Genomic DNA, 24,533 nt, shown 5'->3' on the forward strand with positions numbered 1-24,533 from the left:
TAAGGGGTTTGGTACCCAATTACACTCATAGGAGTGAGACTAGTTTGTCTTACATCTGTCCCAGATCAGCTGACCACTGGCACAGAGCAAATACAGAGTAAGGCCTTATGTACCCCAGCTTATGCACACTGGCATCAGGATTACAAAGAAACATTCCTCCCATTTATATTCTGCTGTCAGTATAGATTCTTATAAAATGAACAGACTTGTAATGAAGCTTCATTAGCCCATATGATGAAACATTTTTTAAAGTGTTACCTAGTAGGGTGAGTCAGTAGAAGTTAAAATCTCCTCAGTAATAAAACAAGATTTTAGGTAAGTCAGTTTATTGATGTATTGTGATCCATCACCCAGACATTAAACACAGAGGACTTAAGTAATTCAGGATTTGCTTTCCAGAAACGAAGCAGGAATTAAAACCACCATGACAATACAAAACCTTTGTAAATTTTTAGGTATTTTTCCCTTCAATATTTAAATAAACATGATTTCTTCTGGCATGTATTTAATGTTAAGTGAACATGATTTTAATTAGTCTTTACTTTTTTATTGTTATTTCAGCCATTATAAAAGTCATAAACGTGTTTCCAGAAAAAGTACTTTTGATACTATTACAGTATTCTCTCATAAAATAGGAGGTATGCTTGTGAGTTTAGTACTTTAGTTGTAGGCACAGCTTGCACATGTGTGTCGCTGATGTGAAACCACTGCCCTTTTGATTCCATTTCAAAATCTGTCAAGAGGAAATGAAAAATCAAACGTAAATGGAAAGATTCAAGTTGGTTACTTTTTGGTTTTGCCATAATCTGCTGAGTGCCTGAATTTTCCAAGACATCTTACCTTGTGGAATATCACCGTGAAGAACAAGATTAGAGAGATGACTATTTGCAGTTCTTGCCTTGGCATAGGCAGTGTAATGCCCCGACCTCATAGTACCACTGTGTTCAACAACTCCATATAAGGAATAGAGTACCCTTGTATTTTCTTCTGCAACATTCTTTAAAAATGAGTAGAATCCAAAAGTTAGTTCTAGTTCCGTTTACACAGATGTCATTGGCAAGGCAAGTTTACACCATGCAAAGGTCTTTAACCATTACTTTGAGAGTGCAGAAATCACTCCTGAGTCTAGTCTTCTCCATACCTCTTCTCAGCCTGAGACACTTCTGGTTTTATAAATTTACCATCGTTCCCCTGCTAGAAAAGCCGTAAGCCATAGGCCACTTGATGCAGTTACCTGGCTCAGATACCAAATAAGTTAATTCAACTTGCCAGTTTCTTTAGGAGCCTGAGGATAATTCCAAAATACCTTAACAACCCTAGCTATTAACAACCCTGAATACCCTGTTTAAAAGACAAGCCCTGAACAGGAACAGGACAGCATTTTAGGTTGTGCCAAAAATTACCCCTTACATCTTTAAATGTCCCCAAGGGAGTTGGTGAGAAGCACATTCAACCTCTCAAGTGTTCACTTTCCCCACTAGAGAGTGCAGTCTGCTTATTCTTTCAGGACTCCATATGCCATAGGGCTGGCAATAGGAACAGGCATTCTCTGGGCCAGGAGCCACTTTTCAGACAACTATTTATGTTCTCATGTAAAAAGTTCGTAACATGCATCGCTGCCCTTCAGTAGTACTATCTCTATACTCAGCTTCCCAATCTGTGCCTCCATATTCACTGAAGAACTTAGTACTTCTCCATCCATCTATGATCCTCACAGGACTTTAAATGCCATTCCATTTTAGCCAGCCACAACCAGGACTAAAGTCTAGGCTTGTCATCACTCAGAATTGTTCAACTTCATAAAATTTTTTTTGAGACAGGGTCTCACTCTGTCACCCAGACTGGAGTGCAGTGGTATGATATCGGCTCAATGCAACCTCTGCCTCCTGGGCTCAAGTGATCCTTCAACTTCATAAAATCCTTTTTGAGACAGGGTCTCACTCTATCACGCAGGCTGTAGTGCAGTGGTGTGATCTCGGCTCAATGCAACCTCTGCCTCCTGGGCTCAAGTGATCCTCCCGCCTCAGCCTCTGGAGTAGCTGGGACTACAGGTGCACACCACCATGACCTGCTAAATTAATTTTTTGTAGAGACGGGGTTTCAGCATATTGCCCAGGTTGGTCTCAAAGTCCTAAGCGCAAGGGACATATATCTTATTTTTAGTCTTAGTCTACGAGTCTTCCATTTATTCAACTCTCATCTCACCTATTCTGTACTCTTTAACCTAACAGGATCTCCAATGCTCATATTCTCCTTGCTTATGAAGACTTCTGGCTTCATTCCTGATATGGTTTGGCTGTGTCCCCACCTAAATCTCATCTTCAGTTGTAGCTCCCATAATTCCCACATGTAAGGGGGGACCTGTTGGGAGGTAACTGAATCATGGGAGCAGGTCTTCCCCATGCTTATTCTTGATAATGAGTAAGCCTCACAAGATCTGATGGTTTCATAAGAGGGAGTTTCCCTGCACATGCTCTTGCTTTGCCTGCTGCCATCCATGTAAGAGTGAATTGCTCCTCCTTGCCTTCCGTCATGATTGTGAGGCCTCCCCAGCCATGTGGAACTGTAAGTCCAATAAACCTCTTTCTTTTGTAAATTGCCCAGTCTTGGGTATATCTTTATCAGCAGCATGGAAACTGACTAATGCAATTCCCCATATGTAGTCTAGACCATCACTATTCAAACTGTGGTCCATGAACAGCTAGTATCAGCATCACCTGAGAGTTTATATTAAAGATGCAGAATTTAGGCCGGGCGCGGTGGCTCACGCCTGTAATCCCAGCACTTTGGGAGGCCGAGGCGGGCGGATCACGAGGTCAGGAGATCGAGACCATCCTGGCTAACCCGGTGAAACCCCGTCTCTACTAAAAAATACAAAAAAACTAGCCAGGCGAGGTGGCGGGCGCCTGTAGTCCCAGCTGCTTGGGAGGCTGAGGCAGGAGAATGGCGTGAACCCGGGAGGCAGAGCTTGCAGTGAGCTGAGATCCGGCCACTGCACTCCAGCCTGGGCGACAGAGCGAGACTCCGTCTCAGAAGAAAATAAAATAAAAAAGCAGAATTTTTGATCCCATGCCAAACCTACAGATCAAAATTTGTAGGTATGATTCCTACATACACATTAAAATTTGGGAACTTCAACCACATGTATCACTTACAAATGATATCCTCCCAATACTCACCACCAGCTTTGCCACCATATCCAATTCATCACAAAACCTCACCCTGAATCCTATAATGTACCTGCCATGCCCCAAACCCAGACAGCCGCTACTGCTAAGAAACAAAACTATAACATATGATCATGTACGTTGTCATAGTCCTCAATGTGACTATAATCTTATAAATTGTCCTTAGCTGCCTCTTCCATTATGCCCTTCACAGCTACTGGCCCAGCTTTTTTTTTTTTTTTTTTTTTTGAGAGTTTCTTGCTCTGTCACCTAGGCAGGAGTGCAGTGACGCAATCTCAGCTCACTGCAGCTCTGCCTCCCGGGTTCCAGCGATTCTCCTGCCTCAGCCTCCCAAGTAGCTGGGATTACAGGTGCACACCACCATGCCTGGCTAATTTTTGCATTTTCAGTAGAGACAGGGTTTCACCATGTTGGCCAGGCTGGTCTCGAACTCCTGACCTCAAGTGAGTCAACTGCCTTGGCCTCCCAAAGTGTTGGCATTACAGGCGTGCGCCATCACGCCCAGCCCCAAATTCTTCAACATGGAGATTCTTTGAGATCGTTTGTGGCGTCCTCACTTTCTACCCCTGCCTATTCCACTCAGATACTTAGGAGGGTCCTGTCATTGGCCATCTCCTCTTTCTCTCTTCGGGCACTATACACAAGGGATCCCATCTTCTCATATTTTAAACCACCACATATGTACTGATTTCTAAATCTTTGCCCTGGGCCCGTCCTAACCTCTCTGCTGTAGGTCTCAGATATGTATATCCAAATGTTTTCTAGACTAAGCACATTAATTTCTCAAAGATATCTGACACTCAAATGTATCTAACACTCAAGTTATTATCCTTTTTCTACCTGCTTTTCTCAACCTGCTTTTCTCCCTATATTTCCTACCTCAATTTACAGCACTCCCATCCGTCAAGCCAGGCCTCAGGAATCATCCTCAACCCTTTCTCTGACACCCTCAGCATCCATTTACAAAAGGCATCTGCCTCACCTTCCAGTGCCAATCAGTCATTAAGTCTGGTTAATTCTACCTCCTGAAGTAGTCTTTCTATCTCCCCATCTCCTGCCCAACTTTAAGCCCTCATCAACTACTGGCTGAATTAATGCAACAGCCACCTAACTCATTTCCCCACCTCTAGTCTTTCCCTCCTAAAATCCAGCCTCCATATGTCAATAAGTAACCTATGTCATATGCAGATCTGACCATGCCACCCAATGCTTTAAACTCCTCAGGGCTCCCCACTGTATACCTAATGAAGTCCAAGTTCTACACCATGGGAACCCTCCAAACCTTCATTCCTATCTCACTTCTCTGGCTTCATTTCTCAACTCCCCCATACCTTGTACTGTAAACTCTAGAACTACATACATTACCAGTCTCTGGCACTCACCATCCTATTTTACCCTGTTGCCTCTACTCCTGCTGTTCTTTCTGCCTGCAAAACTCATTTCATCTTGATTCATCATACTTTTACTCCTTCTTTAAATATAGTTGAGGCACGGTTTACTTTAAAAAGCCATTCCTGAACCACCAACATGCTGGGTTAAGTGTATACCACCCCTGATCTATGTTCACCAGCCTTAATATTCAACCACATTAAACTGAGATTATTCATTAATAGATGTGCTCACCTTTAGTTTTATGCCTTCAGCTCACAAGACAATGTGTGCCATAATAAAGGGGATTCTAAACGTTTAACTAACCCATTCTTCAAAATGATTCATCACTAATCTTCAAATTATAAAGGTACAATGATCAAAGACCCACTCTACTCAGTAATTGTTATCAACTTCATACTTAAGTGAGTTGCTACTGGAGCATTAGGTAAGTAAGCTATGATGTGACTTTAAAGGACTTTCCTGAAAAAGACCACTTTCACTTACCTTACATTTAAGGGTGCAAAAAGGAGCCAAATCTAAGATTTCCGGAAACGTTATGTGTTTGTTAACTTTGCGTAGGTTAAAGCCAGCCTAAAAGAGAAATATAACAGATTGACTTATTTTCCTGGAAAAGCAATACAGGTTAAGTAAACCAAAGTCCCCTCTGATGTCCAAAAGAATATCAACATTAAGTCCTAGTTCAATTTTCTTTGGAGACTCAATTCTTTCTGACCACTAACTGGTTCCAAGTTGGTTTGCTTTTGCTAAGTGCACATGTATCACACAAAAAACACATACCAACACATTAAGAAAGCTATTCCCAGCTGGGCACGATGGCACATGCCTGTAATCCCAGCACTTTGGGAAGCTGAGGCAGGAGGATCACTTGAGCCCCAGAGTTCGAGACCAGCCTGAGCAACACAGTGAGACTCTGTCTCTACAAGAAAATTAAAAAATTAGCTGGACATGGTGGTAGCCACCTACGATAGAGGCTGAGGTGGGAGGATTGCTTGAGACCCTCCAGGTCAAAGCTTCAGTGAGCCATGATCGTGTCATTGCATATCAGCCTGGATGACAGAACAAGACTGTTTCAAAAAGAAGAAAAAAAAACCGTTCTTGTGAGAAAATTCTCAATGTTTCTGCTTCAGCCATCCAGAAATGCCAGATTAGACCAGAGGTTCTGAGTGCTTAAAACTCAGCGATAGCATAATACTTTTCTGTGAAACATGCACTCTCAGCCTCATGCTCGAACCAAGCTTAGTGAATTGCTAATAAAGGCCCACCCAATTACTCAAGCCCATACCAACCACAAGGGGAAAAACGTTCTGAAGATACTGAAAGTACTTCCGGAATTTGGAACACAGTTTAGAAGTTATACAGCTATAGCAAAAGTTTTCCAGAAAAGACAAGGTCACCAAAATGATGACAATCCGAGGCACCACTGTCTTTTCATCAAGGGTCCATAAAAATAAGATGCCACACACAAAACAGAAAAGATAAGCTAATATTCCTAAGCATGAGATATATGTAATACACCAGTCTTTTATTTTATTTAACCTGAAATAAAAGTAAGATGCCAATCTTACTAAAAAGAAGAACATGAATTCTAGGAAATCTGAGGAGACTGTGCCTCCACCTTCACATGCGCCTCTGCCTAGCCCCTATTTTTTTCCCTTTCTGACTTCATTGACATTAGAGTTGAGAAACAACAGAAAACCAAAGAAACATAGTAATATGTTGAGACAGTAATGAATAAAATAGGTAATAAACAAAATAGATGTTACATATTTAAAACAAATTTTGGGTAACAAGGAGTACCTGCTGAAATCTCTTTAAATGAAGAGTAAGAACAGGAGGAGCAAGAGAAATTAGCATCTGCTTTTTGGCATTGGTATAAACATGCTTCCTTTCACCTAAAGAAAAGAAGAAATTTTTAACAGGGTGAAAATCATTTTGGACCCCTACAGCATTCAGGTTTGCTATAAAATCATTTCAAACATCTAAAGCAAGGATCAGTAAACTTTTTCTATGAAGGACCAGATAACAAACACTGTAGAATTTGTGGAGTAAGAAGCAAAATCAAAGATATTTCATAAGTACTTATACGAGATAAAAATGTCCATAAATTCTGACTGATGAAATCAAAATACTGTAATAACTGAGAATGATTACAATCAAAGAAAAAAGTGGAATTACTGTGGAGAGACACAATATTTTGGTTAATGAGGTTCAAAGTTTAGTATATTCCATCATATCAAATAATTTGCAAATGTTCACCTATAAAAAATATTTTTTAGACTGGGTGCGATGGCTCACACCTGTAATCCCAAGACTTCGGGAGACCTAGGCGGGCAAATCACTTGAGGTTAGGAGTTCGAGACCAGGCTGGCCAATGTGGCGAAACCCTATCTCTACTAAAAATACAAAAATTAGCCAGGTGTGGTGGTGGGCGCCTGTAGTTCCAGCTACTTGGGAGGCTGAGGCAGGAGAATCTCTTGAACCCAGGAGGCAGAGACTGCAGTGAGCTGAGATTGGCCACTGCACTTTAGCCTGGGAGACAGGGCAAGACTCTGTCTCAAAAAAAAAAAATACATATATATATATACACACACACACACACACACACATATATATATATGTATGGTCTCTGAGCTGATATATATATATATACACACACACAAAAAGTAAGCCTATTCTTGTATGGTCTCTGAGCTGATATATATCTATATATATACACATACACACATATAAGATTTACATATACACATACACACACACACACAAACAGCCTTTTTGTCTCTACATATAAATAAATAAAATTTTACTTACAATTTTAAAATGTTTCAATAATTCTAGTAAAAATCCTTAGGAATCCATGGCCCCTCCACATCCTATTTACCCAAACTCAAAAAAAAAAAAAAGGCAGTGGGGAGATAATGGAAATTGTCAGTATGTTTCTTTTTCCCATTTGAGGAAGACTGTAAGAAAGCACTGTCTTCCCAGTGCTTTGCACTGGGCATGTCCCATTAGTTCACTGATACATTCAAATGTGGCATACTGGGTGCAAAGGAGGTAAGGGTGGTAAAAAATAGCCACTGTGTGTCAGGATGCTGTGGTGACTGTATTCCAAGGGGATAATTTACCCACAGGGAGAGATGTCAGGGAAAAAACTGTCCCATTTAACTGCTGCTGGGATGTCATAGTGTATTAGCCACTTCAATAAAGTCTTACTTCTTCCATCCTTCTATTAAAATATTTACACAGAAGAGGACACTTATTCATGCCATCCAAATCCCGATACAATTAGAATAGGAGCACTCTACCTATGCAGGGCAAAATCTGTCCCTGAATATTAATTTTACTTACAGTGAGAGCATTAACGTACCTTTCATATTTGCCTTTGGTCCATTACACTGTCTCCGTGTGCATACTTCACAAAGCAGTTTATTCGCATCTCGAAGTTTCTCGTTACGGGTGAACTGATATAAACAATGTTGGATTGAACACTCATCAGTATTGAAAACTTCCCTGTTTGCAAGAGTACAGAAAGCAGTTTCTGGATCTTCATTTACAACCTCATACACCTTTGTTCCAGGAGTATGACTGTCATTCAGAATCTCTATATTTATTTCATCAGGATGAAGAGCAGCATTCAAATTTAGGTTTTTGAAACCATTGGAAATGTCCACTTCTCCGTTGCTCGCTTCTGTTAGGTAGGCACCATTTAAATTCCTAGTACATTCAGTGGGAGAAGATGTTAAAACCTCCAGATCATTATCCATGTTGATATTTTTCATATCGACTTCCTCTGTGGATTTTTGATTGTCAGTTACACTTTCTATCATTTTTTCTTGGCCATTCAAATCTTTCTGGTTGACACAATATTCTTTATGCATAACACCCTCTTGTGAAATATGGTTGGATTTAATATTTACTTCTCCTTGAAGTGACATTTCAGCTTCATATTCGTTATCTTCAGGATGGTCAATAGTACAAATATCATTTAAATGAAGAACTTTTCCTTGAATTTTTTGTTGTCTTCGTTGGTTCTGGGTAAAAAGTATAAGGTATTAAAAAAGAAAGAAAGAAAAAGAAAGAGAGGGAGAAAAGGAAGAAGAGAGACAAAGGAAGAAAGAGAAAGCACACACATGTACTATATCCAGTTTTGTTGCTTGTCGATCAAAAATAATTTCCTAAGGAAGAGTTCACTCTCACAATCTGATCCTAAAAAGTTCCTTTACTACCAAGGATCGAATAAATTGTGAAGAAATTGGCTGGGCATGGTGGCTAACACCTGTAATCCTAGCACTGTGGAAGGCCAAAGCAAAAGGATCACAAGAGACCACTTGAAGAGTGTGGGACAAGCCTGGGCAACATACTGAGACCCCATCTCTAAAAAAAAATAAAAATAAAAATTAGCTGGGCACGTTGGTGTGCACCTGTAGTCCCAGCTACTCAGCAGGTTGAGGCGGGAGGATCACTTGAGCCCAGGAGTTCAAGATTACTGTGAGCTATGATCATGCACACCATACTCCAGCCTGGGTGGCAGAGCAAGACTCTGTCTCAAAAAAAATAAATAAATAAATTATGAAGAAAAGTTATTTAGGCCAGGTGCAGTGGCTCACACCTGTAATCCCAACACTTTGGGAGGCTGAAGAGGGCGTCTCACTTGAGGTGAGGAATTTGAAACCAGCCTGGCCTACATGGTGAAACCCCATCTCTACTAAAAATACAAAAATTAGCCAGGTGTGCCTGTAATGCATGCATGGGTGGTGCGTGCCTGTTGTCCCAGCTACTCAGGAGACTGAGAAAAGAGAATCGCTCAAACATGGGAGGTGGGGTTGCAGTGAGCCGAGACCACACCACTGCACTCCAGCCTGGGCAACAGAGTGACTCTTCCCAAAAAAAAAGAAAGAAAAAGTTATTTAAATGAAATCAGGTATAAACCATCACCAACCATCAAAAAAGCACCCCATTACAGAAATAAAATATGCAAGACATGGTCTCTGTGCTAAGAGAAGTAATCCAGGCAGAGTAATAAGACTGTTAAACCCAGGCAGTCAAATGTTATACCATATGGTGGGTCTGACTACACACCTAACAGAAATAAACGTATCCATATGAGTTATTGGGTCAAGGTTTCACTGAGATTAAAAAAAACAAACAAACTGAAAGAAAACTCAAGGATGTACAAGTACAGGGCAGATTGGTCAGAGGAATGGACAAAAGTATTCTGAGAAAAAAATGGCCTGAAGTTAACAAAGAAGCAAGGTAGCCGCACTTACAGAAGAGAGTAAAGAACTTTTCCCTTTAAATCACTCTTGCCACTTGCAACCTACTTCCAAACAGAGAAGAAAAGAAGGCATTTCATCAAGATTCCTGTTACTGAAATGCCTAAAAACCCAAAGGGGTTAGCATTTCTGGTTGTAACTGAAAGAACAACCCGCGTGAGGCTACTCTGTAATACCAGAACAATGAAGGGCAGCCAAAAGGATGGGACCCAAACATTTTCTGATGTTTCCGTAAAAACAGAGGAACACATGAATAAAAAATGAGAAAGGAATATAAGCAAAAACTTCAAAGAAAATGAAACACAAATGGCTCTGAAATATAAAAATATGCTTAATTTATATTAAAATAAATGCAAAATAAAACTGCATTGAGATAGTATTTCCCATCTAACACACCAATCAAAATCTGGAAGTTTGATAACACACAGCTGTCAAGGGTCAGGAGCAACCTTTGTGAAGGACAATTAGTATCAACCAAAACTACAAATGCAATCTCTCTTCTCAAAATTTACCCTACAGATGACATATGTGTAGGGTTATTCACTAGAGCATTGACCATTACAGCAAAAGACTAGAAACAACCTAAATCAATAGAGAAATGGCTAAATGAATTATGGCACATCCATAAAACAGAATCATGTAACTGTGGGAAAAAAAAAGAAAGAAAGAAAGAAAGAATGGGCCAGGAACGGAGTCTCACATCTGTAATCCCAGCATTTTGGGAGGCTGAAGTGGGCAGGTTATCTGAGGTCAGGAGTTAGAGACCAGCCTGACGAACATGGCGAAACCTGTCTTTTTTAAAAATACAAAAATTAGCCAGGCATGGTGGCACATGCCTGTAATCCCAGCTACTTGAGAGGCTGAGGCAGGAGAATTACTTGAACCCGGGAGGCAGTTCAAGATCTCGCCATGTGCACTCCAGCCTGGGCGACAAAGCGAGACAAAGTGAGACTCCATCTCAAAAAAGAAAAAAAAAAAAAATGAACAAGTTTTATATACTAAAATGGAAAGGACTCCAAGAATCTAAGTATAAACAAACAATACAATCCAGAATGGTGTGTATGGTAAGAAAGGGGGGAAAAAACCAAGACTGCATATTTGTATTTGCTCATATTTTCCAAAAGAAACTCCAGAAGGATACGTAAGAAGAAACGAAAATGTTTATCTTTGTCACAAAAGGAAAGTGGTGGTCGGCCGGGCACAGTGGCTCATGCCTGTAATCCCAGCACTTTGGGAGGCCAAGGCGGGCGGATCACTTGAGGTCAGGAGTTTGAGACCAGCCTGGCCAACAATGGTGAAACCCTGTCTCTACTAAAAATATAAAAATTAGCTATGATTGGTGGCATGTGCCTGTAGTCCTGACTGCTCAGGAGGCTGAGGCACGAGAATTGCTTGAACCTGGGAGATAGAGGTTGCAGTGAGCACAGATCGTGCCACTGCACTCTGGCCTGGGTGATAGCAAGACTCCGTCTTGGTGGCAGGGGGGAAAAAAAAACACTGGTGGAAGGGGGATTTATTGTTTATCTTTATATATTTTTAAATTTGTGAGCATCAATATACTAACTCAAAAAATTAAGTTAATTAAATTTACTACAAATACTTGTTACAAGCAATGCAGGATTTTTTTAAAAAAGCATGTTTTCTTCACATATACTCAAAGCAATTTCCCTGCAGAGAATACTAAATGAGCTAAATTCTGCAACTGCCAAATGAAAGTGCTGTATCTAAAATAACAGACATGTCTAACCAACGTCATTCAGACTACACACTCAATAGTTCAAAATATAAAATTAGAAGCATATGATTTTCCTACTAATTACCCACCTTGGCTTGCTTTTTGGCTTGTTTCTTTGCTTTTTTCTGTAAGTGCTTACTTGTTCCAGAAGGAATATCACTTCTCTCTTTTATGTAACTGTCGTTATCTTTTTCTTCCTCGCTATCTTGATCTTCATCCTCCATTGTCTTTTTCAGATTTTTGTCATTGACACTTTTCTTACCACTCTTAAAATACAGATAACATAGGTCAAAAACAAAATTTTACAACTACTGTTTGGTGAAAAAAATCCGTGCTATGTAAATATTTTTCTACTTCTATTATATACTGGTTTTATTTTCCACAATATTTGAAAATAGACGAAACAAAATTCATTTATCTCATATACTAGAAAGCAATCTTCACATAATGAGAAAACAAGCAAACCAACAAAACAGCAAAAGGCAATGCCACATGCAAGTGTAATAGTAATACAACGAATTTTATTAGATACATGCTGTGTCACACTGTAAATATGTCCATTTCCAAATACATTTTCTAAGTGACTTACATAAGTCACCACAGTGTATTCTTTTTTATTCTTTTCTTTCTTTGCATGCATATGACAGTTTTAGAAAAAGAGAAAATAAAGTTCGGTGAGACTAATTGCCAAGTAACAAGCCAAAGGTCTCATAATTCATACGAAGTTGAATAATGATTTATCCAATACTCATAACATCTCTTTTTTCCTACTACTACTTAAAAGGAACCAAATTAAAATGAAATAATACTCTTTAACATTTATGAACTTAGGTGTGCAAGGGATTCGTGGTTAGTCTTAAATAACAAAAATAAGTATTAATTTTAATATAAGGAAAACACTTCCCTGTATGGAAACCAATCAAAGTAATTACTTGTACAGAATTCTGAATACATCGTCTTTTCCTCATCCTTGTTTTTAAAAGTAGTTACCCTGTTCTTTATTCAAATCCTAAAAATTATTCTACCTCAAATTAAGAAAAATTTCTGCATGTGCCAGTAATATACAAACTTAAAAAGAGTAACAGGGCTTCCCCCAGTAAAATCTTACAGGAAAATAAATCTACTTGAATAAAATAAACTCAATAGTCTTACCTGATCATCTAAAACTGGGAGAGACAAATCAAGGAAAGATTCATGAACCAAGGAGACCTTAACCAATCAAAAAAGACAACGTAAAAATGTAAATACTGTAAATGTTACATAGTAAGCTACTCCCTGCCCTGTGGGATGGGGGGTAGGGGGAGGGTTTTAAAATAAACAAAGGCTTAAGAAAATTTGAAATGAAAAATTACACAACACTGAGGACTTTGGGTTGGGGAAAATAAATCAAAATGTTTAACTTCTTCAAGAATTAAGGAGTGCTGACATTTCCCACAAAGAACCATGCACATCTGAATAGTTTAAAAAGATATCCTATGAAGGTAGAGATTTCTGTTTTTGAAATAAACAATAGATAAACTACTCTATGAATATTAGTGAATAAACCCAGTACACATCACATCTACTTACAGTTCTGCATTGATCACACATGATCGTACTAGTTAGTTCACCACCAAAGATGCGGTCAACAAAACTTGGTATTGATTTTTTCTTCTCATAGTCTAAGGAGAAAAAAATAATTTATCAATTACCAATTACCTTTATATAATTAATTAAATAAGAAAAACTAAAACTACTTACCTATCTAACTCTAAAATTTTATTTTAAATTTCCTGTCCCACAGACTTCTTCCTCCATTCATAATCACCATTATTTCATTTTTATGCGATAGAAGTCAGTATTATAAATTCCACCTCTGAGCATAACATAATTGAACACAATCACCTTTTAGGAATAAGACAAAAAAGTCCTTATCCAAGACCTAGTCAGTGGGCAGTAAACTGCAAGTCAGTGAGACTTCTATGTCTCTCTCTCTGTTAGTATAAAATGAACAGCTCGGACTAAGCTGAATGACAGTCTAGCTCCTTAGTTTTAGCTCTAACATTCTAACATTCAAGACTGATAAAAGATACCACAGTAGCAAACTGGGAGAGAAAATGCATGTAACTTGTTTTGTGAACTCTTAAGACCGAACTCCTTTGATATTTTAAAAACAAAAGAAAAACCTCAGGAAAATGTTTCAAACAAAATCTTCCTTTTATTTTCCTATGTTTCTAGAAATAATCTTGATAAGTTTAATCTAACTAAAAGCCCTAATTTTACTACTTGGTCAGCCAATTTTCCAAATACGTGAAGCCTATAAGCATTATTCAAATGACAATTTATGCAGAACCACACTTTTACGACAGAAAATGCCAGCGGGGATAATTCTCTTCATTACTGGCCAGGCTCTAAAGGGCACCAGGGAGGCGAAGAGTTGCTATGAGTTGATTCAAATCTTTGCTTTATAATACAGTAGCCCTTAGTCACTTGCGGCTATGTAAATTTAATTACAATTAAATAAAAATAAAAATGTAGTTCCTCAGTTTCACCGTCACATTTCAGGCGACACACGTGCCTAGTTGCTTCTATACGGGACAGCAAAGATACAGAAGAGTTCCATCAACACAGGAAGTTCTACTGGGCAGATCTGTCCTAAATCTTTACATGCCACATAATAAGAACTAAGTTGGCTCCATGATTAATACCAACTACTGACAACTCACAGTAACAAATACAATTCATGTATTACTGCTAATTATAATTTTAAGCTTTTGAAAAGTAAAACTGTAATTCATCTTAGCTCTATCTTTAATACATAAAAAGAATACACCATAGGTTAAAATTGTCCACTTTTGGAATACTGAATAATTTTTACTAATCAATGTTGATAAAGAGAAATTATACATTAATAATTGTGGACTTGGAAATACATGTGCCAGCAATCTTGTCCTAAGATACAGATTTCAACTATAGTGTTTTAGTTCAAAAAGTCAGACATTACCTTTAACTTTATTTTTTAGTTCTTCATCCAATTTTTCAGTAGAATTACCAAATGCTTTAAGTATTCCTTTACTCACTCTCTAAAAGTAATAAAATGAATATATATATACTATTAAATTTTAAATTTTATTTTCCTTAGAAAATATGTAATCAAGTCAAGAAAGTGATCAGGATACAGCTCCCCATTTTTACAAAATAATTCCAAAATCACATTTTCAAAATTAATTCAAGGACCTAAAAAGGAATTATGCCGCAAAGCAATCACTAACCATTGAATAAAGGTATTATCTTATCATTTCAAGATCTTAAACCTTTTCAAACCACAGCTTATCAGAACATGCCCGCCTCCTTTGAAAAGAAACTGAAATAGCTTGTCCTACAAGCAGAATGATTACGTGAGGGCCACAGGGGCTGACTCCAGTGCTTAAAGCCCAGCTCCATTATTTCTGGGGGACCTTAAACTATGTACTGAACTTCTTCACAGCCTAGATTCTCTATCTATGGAATAGGAAAAAAATCACAGTATCCACCTCGCAGAAACTTTGTGAGAACAAAGTAAGGGAATTAATACAAAACACTGAAAACAGTGATTGGCATAAAATAAGTGCAAAATAAATATTAGTTATTATCACTATTATGAGTACCCATTAATTCATATCCCCAAATACATTATTTTATATCCTGGCAAATAACAAAAATTTTAAAATGCAACAAATGTTCCCTGACTCCTACAAAATGAAAATACTTTCTAGATTCAAAAAACAGTGTTAAATCAGACTCAGAATAAGAGTAAGGGTATGCTGCCCCTGGGAACTATTTTGGGAGAAACATTTTCCAATATTTGGCAGCTCTTCTCATTGGTTAGTACAAAAAACCTTTAAAGAACATTAATGCTGTAAACATCAACTAAACTTAAGCCATCATGAGAAAGAGAATCACTGCTAATTCTCTGGATTCATTCTAATGGTGAAAACATACTAGTTGAAAAAGCTGGTGTAAGAAAAAATTTAAAAGTATGATGGCCTTAATATCTAGCTTTCATTGTTTTAACTCATAAGATATCAAATGAGACAGACAGCTTATGAAGATAAGATTATAAAATACAACGGTTATAACATGCTAACTTGGTGTTCTTCTGCTCTCATCCCATCCAATAAATAGCGAAGCAGCTCCTGGCTGTCTTGCTGCTGATAGCCTTTAAACCGCACTGCTCTGGAGAAAAACAAAAAGAAAGAAAAGCAATCTTCAGTCTACTAAGATCTGAAGCTATTTTTAGAAAATCTTAGGATCATATTCCAAATCTCAGAGAGTTCTAGTTTCTTTTCTTTTTTTTTTTTTTGAGACGGAGTCTCGCTCTGTTGCCCAGGCTGGAGTGCAGTGGGGCAATCTCAGCTCACTGCAAGTTCCAACTCCCGGGTTCACGCCATTCTCCCGCCTCAGCTTCCCGAGTAGCTAGGACTACAGGCACCCGCCACCACACTCAGATAATTTTTTGTATTTTTAGTAGAGACAGGGTTTCACTGTGTTAGCCAGGATGGTCTTGATCTCCTGACCTTGTGATCCGCCCGCCTCACCCTCCCAAAATGCTGGGATTACAGGCGTGAGCCACCGCAACTGGCCAGAGAGTTCTAGTTTCTACAAATTTCTGTTTAGTCCATTAACACCCTTGGGAGATATAACTATCACATAAAATATATTTTAAAATCCAAATGAAAAAAAACTATGCATTTTGTATACAGAGGGTTGACTAAATGTAATGCTATTAATATTTTTATATTTTTATATTAATATGATTTCTCAGCATCTGAGGCACTGAAAGCACAATCAAAGTGGATACTCACTTTTTACAGACCTGAGAAAAGAGTTCTTTAGGTGTCACAATCCCCTTTTTGGTCTCTTGCATCTCATTAAGAAACTGGCTCATGGCTAAAGTAAGAGGGCCTGGAGGCTCAAGGTTTATTTCTAACGGTTCCTGAATATGGGAAAAGAAATTACTTTCTTCAGTCAAATTTTGGAATCACTGACTTTACTAAAATCTAATTAGTTAACATACAGTGTCAATGTTCCTGACAGAACTGCCCCATTTAAGTTTAAAATGTACATCAAAAGATACAGAAACTGTTTGGTCACAGACTGCTTTATGCAGAATTCAGCTCTACTATTTTAGTTTTAGATTATCCGGAACACTTACTACCTAAGAATTGAAAGAGCCAAAGCAAAATGTAAATAATAAAAATGGATAAGGCAATATTTATTTGATTACACAGCTCTTAAGTCACCTTAAAGATGTTAAAAATAATAAGGTAAGCCTAAGGCTTCACAAACATATACACGTTCCCAAGAAGGAAGCTTAACACTCGAGCTCAGAAAATCAGAGCACACACAGAGCAAACAGATGTAAAGGCTCCTTAAAACTTCTATTAGCCTGAAACTGTTTAACTTAGTAGCCTAAAGTAAAACAAAACGAAAACGGTGGACATGAGTGCCAATTATTTAAAATAATTTAGAAAACAGACATTCAGAGAGGAAAGTTACAGATTAGAAAAGTTTAAAGAACATACTGTTAATGCCAAATCAGGTGGTTCAATTTTTACAATTGTTCCAGACATTTTCACTTCTTTTAATAGTTCTCTAAGCACTGGTGTTTGTGACAAGTTCTAGCATGTAGGGTGAAAAAAAAAAGAGAAAAATTATTTAAAGGCAAATCAACTTAAACACTTCGTAAGTATCTATTCTATCAAAAAAGAAAATCATGACCAACACTAAAATCTCTATTGTATCTGTACTCGGAAAATGAAAAGTTACAGACTATTCTCTCCCAACTCTATTTGGGTCATAACTACTTCATTTCTGAACTTATTCATCACCTCAGTGGGGCATTCTCCCACCACCCAATCAGAAGTAGCTATCCCCAATCCTCTACCATGATTCTCTCACAACCACTTACCACCACCTGTAGCTACATATTTGCTTCTGTACGAGGTTATCCTGTGTTTCCACCACCCAAGTGCAAGCTCCATGAAAGAAGCAGCAATATTTGTTTCAAACCCACTGCACCCAAGCGCTCACCAAACTGTCTTACTGTAATAAAACTTTCCTTAAGTTTTCTTTGGCCAGGCAAGTTGGCCCATGCCTGTAATCTAAACATTTTGGGTGGCCAAAGTGGGTGGACTGCTTGAGCCCAGAAGTTCAAGACCAGCCTAGGCAACATGGCGAAACCCCATCTCTACAAGATACAAAAACTAGCTGGGAGTGGTGGCGCATGCCTATAGTCCTAGTTACACTGGAGGCTGAGGTAGGAGGATTGCTTGAGCCCAAGAGGCAGAGGCTGCAGTGAACCGAGATCGTGCCACTGCACTCCAGCTGAGTGACAAGAGTGAGACCCTGTCTCAAAAAAAAAAAAAAAAAAGTTTTCTTTGGATACATAGAAATAAATTACTTGGGGGGAATTAAGTAGCAGATTCTATAAGGAAAAGGACGTGTTTTTTTTTTTAAAGGGAAAAAAATGACAATGTACCTGCATAACTGCATTGAAGAAACACGTGTTTCCCAAATTACTGAGTCCTTTCACAGTTATCTGGGAAGGAGAATTCATGGGAGGATTCTCTTTAGCCATGTTTTCCTTCTTTTCTCTCTCTTGTTCATTTTTACTCTCTTTTTCTAATTTTTTATTTTCAAGTTCAATATTTCCATTATCTTTCTCTGCTTTAAAAAAAGAAGAAGAAAACATTTAGCAAAATGTGTAATACGGTCATATCAAACACAGACGTATACTTGGGAAACAGTATTAGAGTCTGTGAGTTTACCTAAAGACATTATTTCCTACCCACCCACCCATTTGATTTTAAATAAATACAGGTAAATTGCCATGCAAAAAAAAAAAAAACCAATAAACAACAAATACTCAGACCTAAAGTAAGCAATAGTTTGACAAATGAAACCAAACAGTATGTGCTTTGGTATAAATCTCCCTTTTTTACTGCATAAAAATTCTTTACAAATGGAACACATCTTACCTTGTGAAATTAAGAATATAAAACAATCAAGAACGTGGACATAAAATAAATTTTTTAATGAATTCCTTGGGTCAAAAATCAATCCTAAAGTAAAAAACAAGTAATTCTGGCTCTGACAAAGATACTTGTGACAATAAAAACTTAAAAAACATGCTTAAAGCAAATGCTGTATATCAGTCAATTAATTTAATTGTGCATGGAAAGAACCTAAGAAATATCTGACCATTAGAAGGAATCACAAATGCTTTACTTTTATGTTATCCCAGCAAACAGACAGAAATCTTGCTATTACAAAATTACGACAGTAAGAACAGTGTAAGGCAGGTCTATAAGTAAGCCTGGCTAGGGTTATGGGAACAGGCTTATTGGTCATTACCTTAGTCTATGGCCTTCATCACATCTGACTAGACCATTTATTACATCCCTTCTAATACCTGAAACTAAAAAGTTTCATAGTTTGAAATCAACCATAACTAATGTTACTCAGCTGTATGTAACACTAGGTAGTATAACAAATCTAAGTATCAGCAGATACACAAATCAACATTTGGTATATATTAAAGAAACAAATTATTTTACCTGGCTTTGGAGTTGTAATGCCGGCTTGTTTTCTAACATAATCAACCACTTGACCCAATTGGTTTGAACTACAATACTGGACCTCATTATCACATATGTAACACCTGTGTCCCAAAAATCACAGAAAGAAAAATGACAAACTGACAACTAAAAAGGGGGAGATAAATAATAATTCCTGGAATCCAAAGTGTGTAATGCCAACTTATTCTATTAAAGAAACTGAACATAAAAATTCTGTTTTCCTGAAGAAGACAGTGCATATTTACTCTGGTTTATTATTAACAACATTTGCCAGAATTACAGCTGCATGTAAGTAGTACGATGAAATACCCCAAATATTTTACTTTACTGGTTATAACATTGAAGTCAAAAGATTTTTCTTTTTTTTTTTTTTTTTAATTTATTTATTTTTTTTGAGACGGAGTCTCGCTCTGTCGCCCAGGCTGGAGTGCAGTGGCCGGATCTCAGCTCACTGCAAGCTCCGCCTCCCGGGTTCACGCCATTCTCCTGCCTCAGCCTCCCGAGTAGCTGGGACTACAGGCGTCCGCCACCTCACCCGGCTAGTTTTTTGTATTTTTTTAGTAGAGACGGGGTTTCACCGTGTTAGCCAGGATGGTCTCGATCTCCTGACCTCGTGATCCACCCGTCTCGGCCTCCCAAAGTGCTGGGATTACAGGCTTGAGCCACCGCGCCCGGCCGTCAAAAGATTTTTCTACATATATTTTAAAATACAGAACTACACTAACAAAAATAACAACTTCTTTTTTGTTTTTTGAGACAGAGTCTCGCTCTGTCGCCCAGGCTGGGGTGCAGTGGCACCATCTACGCTCACTGCAAGCTCTGCCTCCCGGGTTCATGCCACCCTCCTGCTTCAGTCTCCTGAATAGCTGGGACTACAGGTGCCCACCACCACACTCGGCTAATTTTTTTTTGATATTTTTAGTAGAGATGGGGTTTCACTGTGTTAGCCAGACAAAAGTAACAATATTTACAACTGCAAGATGTCATTCAAGCCAGGCACAGTGGCTCATGCCGGTAATTCCAGCACTTTGGGAGGCCGAGGCATGCGAATCACGAGAGGATCACAAGGTTAGGAGTTTGAGACCAGCCTGACCAACATGGTGAAACCCTGTCTCTACTAAAAATACAAAAATTAGCTGGGCATGGTGGTACATGCCTATAGTCCCAGCTACTCGGGAGGCTGAGGCAGGAGAATTGCTTGAACCCGGGAGGCGGAGGTTGCGGTGAGCCGAGATGGCGCCACTGCACTCCAGCCTGGGCGACAGAAAGAGATTCCATCCCCCCCCAAAAAAAAAAAAAAAGATGTCATTCAGTGAAGACTACTGTGAAAATGATTTTTAAGAGGTAAAAATCTGTTTTAATGATGTTACGATGCAGCATCTGTAACATACAAGCCTGATATTTATTTTCACGCAAATTCATAGCCAAAATTTTATTACAATCTTGTTTATCTGAAATTTGTTCTTAGCGTCCCTATCTCCACTATATGCCTTATAATATCACAAGCGAGAAAAACAAAGGGGTAAAGATTCTTAAGTCTTCTATGTTACAATTTTTCTGTTTGTGCAAACGTCCAAGTAGAAGCTTCTGATAACACCACATTCTTAGCTTTGTGAAAGTGATGGTATTTTAAAACATACTACAAAAATTTTAAATTGTTTTCTTCTTAAACATATTTAAACATTTCTGTTCTCCAATATTTCAAATAATTTCCACCCAACCGGCAGAGGAACTGAAACTCACCATACACTCCAGTTGTCCAAACTAAGAACCAGACAGTGAGGTTCAGATCTTGGTGTGAGATAGTGCTTCAAGGCATGCTGCTCCTGAGAATTTCTGCCACAGCCCTAAAAAAATCATAATCATAAACCTCAAGGCCATAAAAATTCAGCAGGAGGGGAGAATGCAAAATCTATCATAAACAAGGAAGTGGCTCATGAAACTCTGCCACTCTTAACAATCTTGAAAAGAAAATGTTAGACTCCAGAATCAGTATTTTGTTAAAACTTAAATATGCACAGGCAACTGAGAACATTTAAATCAAAAAGTATTTAGAAAACCATGCACTTGCTGGGCGCGGTGGCTCATACCTGTAATCCCAGTATTTTGGGGGGCTGAGGTCGGGGGATCACCTGAGGTCAGGAGTTCGAGACCAGCCTGACCAACATGATGAAACCCTGTCTCTACTAAAAATACAAAAATTAGCCAGGCATGGTGGCACACATCTGTAATCCCAGCTAATTAGGAGGCTGAGACAGGAGAATTGCTTGAACTTAGGAGGCAGAGGTTGCAGTGAGCCAATATCATGCCATTGCACTCCAGCCTGGGCAACAAGAGCGAAAACACCATCTCAAAATAAAAAAAAAAAAAAAAGAAAACCATGCATTCAAAGTACTCTTCCTCTCCAACTTTCCGACCCAAATTAAACCACACTAATGCAGTCACTCATGAAGTCTGGTTTGGATTCCTTAACAGTCTCCTAAACATTCCCCTAACCTTAGCCTCCTCCTTCACACGCATATTTTTTCAGTTTAATGTTCCTTAAACAAAGCTCTGTTCATACACAATTCAAAAATTATGAATTGCTCTCTTAAACCCCTAATAAACAAACCTGACATTCTCTGACCCCAACATATCTCTCCAGTGTTAACTCCCACATTCTCTTATTCACATACCAATGACTAGCTAAAAACACACTCAGCACTTTTCACAACTATGCAATTTTGTTCACATTATTCTATTTATCCAGAATCCTTTATGAACACTCCTACCTAACAAAATCCCACCGACTCTTGAAGATCTTGCTCAAAAGCCACCTCCTCCCAGAAGCCTATACTTATCTTCCAGATGAGAAAATACTGTCTCCTTCCTTTAAACAAATTATATAAAACATGGTGTAAATTCCTAGTGGCATTCCTTATTTTCTACCTTGTACTAACGTTACTGATATTTATATCCATTCGCCCCTGAACTATAAATCCCAAAGGCTCAAAGCAATAGACTTAATATATTATCAAATATTCTAGAACACAGGAGGTGGTCAAAAAGCACTATTTAAACAAGCAAATGGGAGACTTTTACCTAGAAGATGTATAGGCTTATTCATGAAAGAACATGACCAAAACTCCTGCTTCCAGCTAGTCAGATCACTGCTAAGAAACATACCTTCACTGTGTATCTACTGGAACCAATCTATCAACTTTTGGACCACAGTACAACAACCGGTCCTGTTTCCACTGCAGCGAGATATATACTCTGGAGAAGGAATATACATTGGTAGTTTCTAATTCCTTAACTATGATACCAAACACTATTGGCTTAATTTATCCCACTCAATATTTAATTCCAAAATAAATGAATTAACATTTGATATTATTTTTGAAAATTACAACATCATTTGAGAACATCTGAAACATACAGTTGTCTTGACACAAGAGTTAAGAATCATTAGCTAACAGTGCCAAAAGTATCTCGTGGGAAAAAAGTTAATACTGACTTGTCTTACTCTTATGAATTAAAAAGGTAGCAAGTAAACTTTGTAACACAAAACATATTCCGAAAAATTGAAATAGCAAAGTATATTCATACTCACCATATGTATTTAAAAGGTTACAATTAAACCTTTCAAATACAAGTAAACAACATTCTTTTCTAACATATAGATTTTTTTAACTGACCACAATGAGATATCGATATACAACTCTCACAACGGCTAAAATAAAAAACTGTGACAATTGTAAATGCTGGCAAAAATGAAGAAAAAGTGAATCATTCATACAGTGCTAGTAAGAATACAAAAAGTAGTGTCACTGTGAAAAAATAGTTTGGCAGTTTCTTAAAAAACTAAACATTAAATTGCCATAGGACCCAGCAAGTGCACTCTTGCACATTTATCCTAGAGAAATGAAATCTAAGTTCACACAAAAACCTGTACACAAATGTTAATAGCAGCTTTATTTAATCACCAAAAAATGGGATCAGCCCAGATGTTGTCATTCGACAGGTAAACAGTAAAAACAAGCTGTGGTACATATATACCATAAAATACATTTGGTGATTAAAAAAAGAATAAACTTGATAGACACAGCTTTGATAAATCTTCAGGTGATTATGCTGAGTGAAAAAGCCAATCCTGGCTGGGCATTGTGGCTCACACCTATCATCTTAGCACTTTGGGAGGCCCGGGTGGGCGGATCACTTGAGTCCAGGAGTTTAAGACCAGCCTGGGCAGTATACCAAAACCACATCTCTACAAAAACTACAAAAATTAGCCATGAGTAGTGGCATGCAGGTGTAGTCCCTGCACTCGGGAGGCTGAGATGGGAGGATCACTTGAGCCTGGGAGGTGAAGGCTGCCGTGAGCCATGATTATATCACTGAACTCCAGCCTGGGTGAGAGAGTGAGGCCCTGTCTCGAAAAAAGAAAAAAGAAAAAGCCAATCCCAAAATGTTGCACACTGTATGACTCCATTTACATAACCTTTCTGATGAAGTGACTAAATTTAGAAATACAGAATAGAATGGTGGTTGCCAGGGGCTGGAGAGAGTGGTGGCAGTAGGGAGGTGGGTATGAGTGATCCCTGTGATGTTCAACTATTTAGTATCATGACTGTGGTGGTGAATAATCTACACAGGTGACAAAAGTGTACAGAATGTAATACACATGTACACATACACATGCACAAAAGAGAAGTCAAACTCAGGAGATCTGATTGAGATTGGTGTGTTGTATCAATCTCAATATCCTGGTTGTGATATTATACTCATTTTGTAAAATGTTACCATCTGAGCAAAATGCATAGGGATTTCTCTGAATTATTTATTAGATCTGCACATGGATCTATAACAACCTCAATAAGATTTTCAACTCGAAAACATGTAATGAAAAAAAAAAAATCCTGACTGGGCGCAGTGGCTCACGCCTGTATTCCTAGCACTTTGAGCAAGCCAAGGTTAGTGGATCACTTGAAATCAGGAGTTTGAGACCAGCCTGGCCAACACGGCAAAACCCCGTCTCTACTAAAAATACAAAAATCAGCCGGGCGTGGTGGTGCACACCTGTAATTCCAGCTACCTGGAGACTGAGGCAGGAAAGCTGCTTGAACCTGGGAGGTAGAGGCTGCCATGAGCCAAGATTGCACCACTGCACTCCAGCCTGGGTGACAGAGTAAGACCCCATCTCAAAAAAAAAAAAAAAAACACAAAACAACTGGCTATCTGCCTCATCTTGAAGCCTCATGACTTCATGACTACTGCCTAGTAGCCCAATTTCCTGACATATAAGCTTAACTTGCCACCACTAAGCGTAACTGAGAGGCCCTGACTTTAGTACCCCGGTAGTAACTGTGAG

General features: G+C 38.4%; 2 protein-coding genes across 7 annotated transcripts in view; one reads left to right on the plus strand and one right to left on the minus strand.

Annotated features, from left to right (window-relative positions):
• The window catches only part of RWDD2B (RWD domain containing 2B), a 1,177,964-nt gene that overhangs the window by 1,134,587 nt on the left and 18,844 nt on the right, over positions 1 to 24,533 (plus strand). The gene's annotated exons all lie outside the window — the stretch shown is intronic.
• The window catches only part of USP16 (ubiquitin specific peptidase 16), a 30,567-nt gene continuing 6,348 nt past the window's right edge, over positions 315 to 24,533 (minus strand). For 2 of the 6 annotated variants that reach the window (XM_050784714.1, XM_050784713.1), the window contains 16 exons: positions 20,927 to 21,030; positions 19,163 to 19,266; positions 18,085 to 18,272; positions 17,129 to 17,224; positions 16,409 to 16,539; positions 15,692 to 15,779; positions 14,569 to 14,647; positions 13,155 to 13,246; positions 12,738 to 12,794; positions 12,175 to 12,213; positions 11,675 to 11,851; positions 7,945 to 8,608; positions 6,378 to 6,472; positions 5,064 to 5,150; positions 841 to 997; positions 315 to 733 (listed from right to left, as the gene is read on the minus strand). In XM_050784714.1, coding sequence (XP_050640671.1) covers positions 612 to 733; positions 841 to 997; positions 5,064 to 5,150; positions 6,378 to 6,472; positions 7,945 to 8,608; positions 11,675 to 11,851; positions 12,175 to 12,213; positions 12,738 to 12,794; positions 13,155 to 13,246; positions 14,569 to 14,647; positions 15,692 to 15,779; positions 16,409 to 16,539; positions 17,129 to 17,224; positions 18,085 to 18,272; positions 19,163 to 19,266; positions 20,927 to 21,030 — 2,280 coding nt within the window. In that variant the 3' untranslated portion in view covers positions 315 to 611. The remainder of the gene's footprint in view (positions 734 to 840; positions 998 to 5,063; positions 5,151 to 6,377; positions 6,473 to 7,944; positions 8,609 to 11,674; positions 11,852 to 12,174; positions 12,214 to 12,737; positions 12,795 to 13,154; positions 13,247 to 14,568; positions 14,648 to 15,691; positions 15,780 to 16,408; positions 16,540 to 17,128; positions 17,225 to 18,084; positions 18,273 to 19,162; positions 19,267 to 20,926; positions 21,031 to 24,533) is intronic. The other 4 variants (XM_050784717.1, XM_050784716.1, XM_050784715.1 and 1 more) reach the window with 3 other exon arrangements.

Source organism: Macaca thibetana, chromosome 3 (genome assembly GCF_024542745.1).
Source record: "Macaca thibetana thibetana isolate TM-01 chromosome 3, ASM2454274v1, whole genome shotgun sequence".
NCBI classification, from domain to species: domain Eukaryota; kingdom Metazoa; phylum Chordata; class Mammalia; order Primates; family Cercopithecidae; genus Macaca; species Macaca thibetana.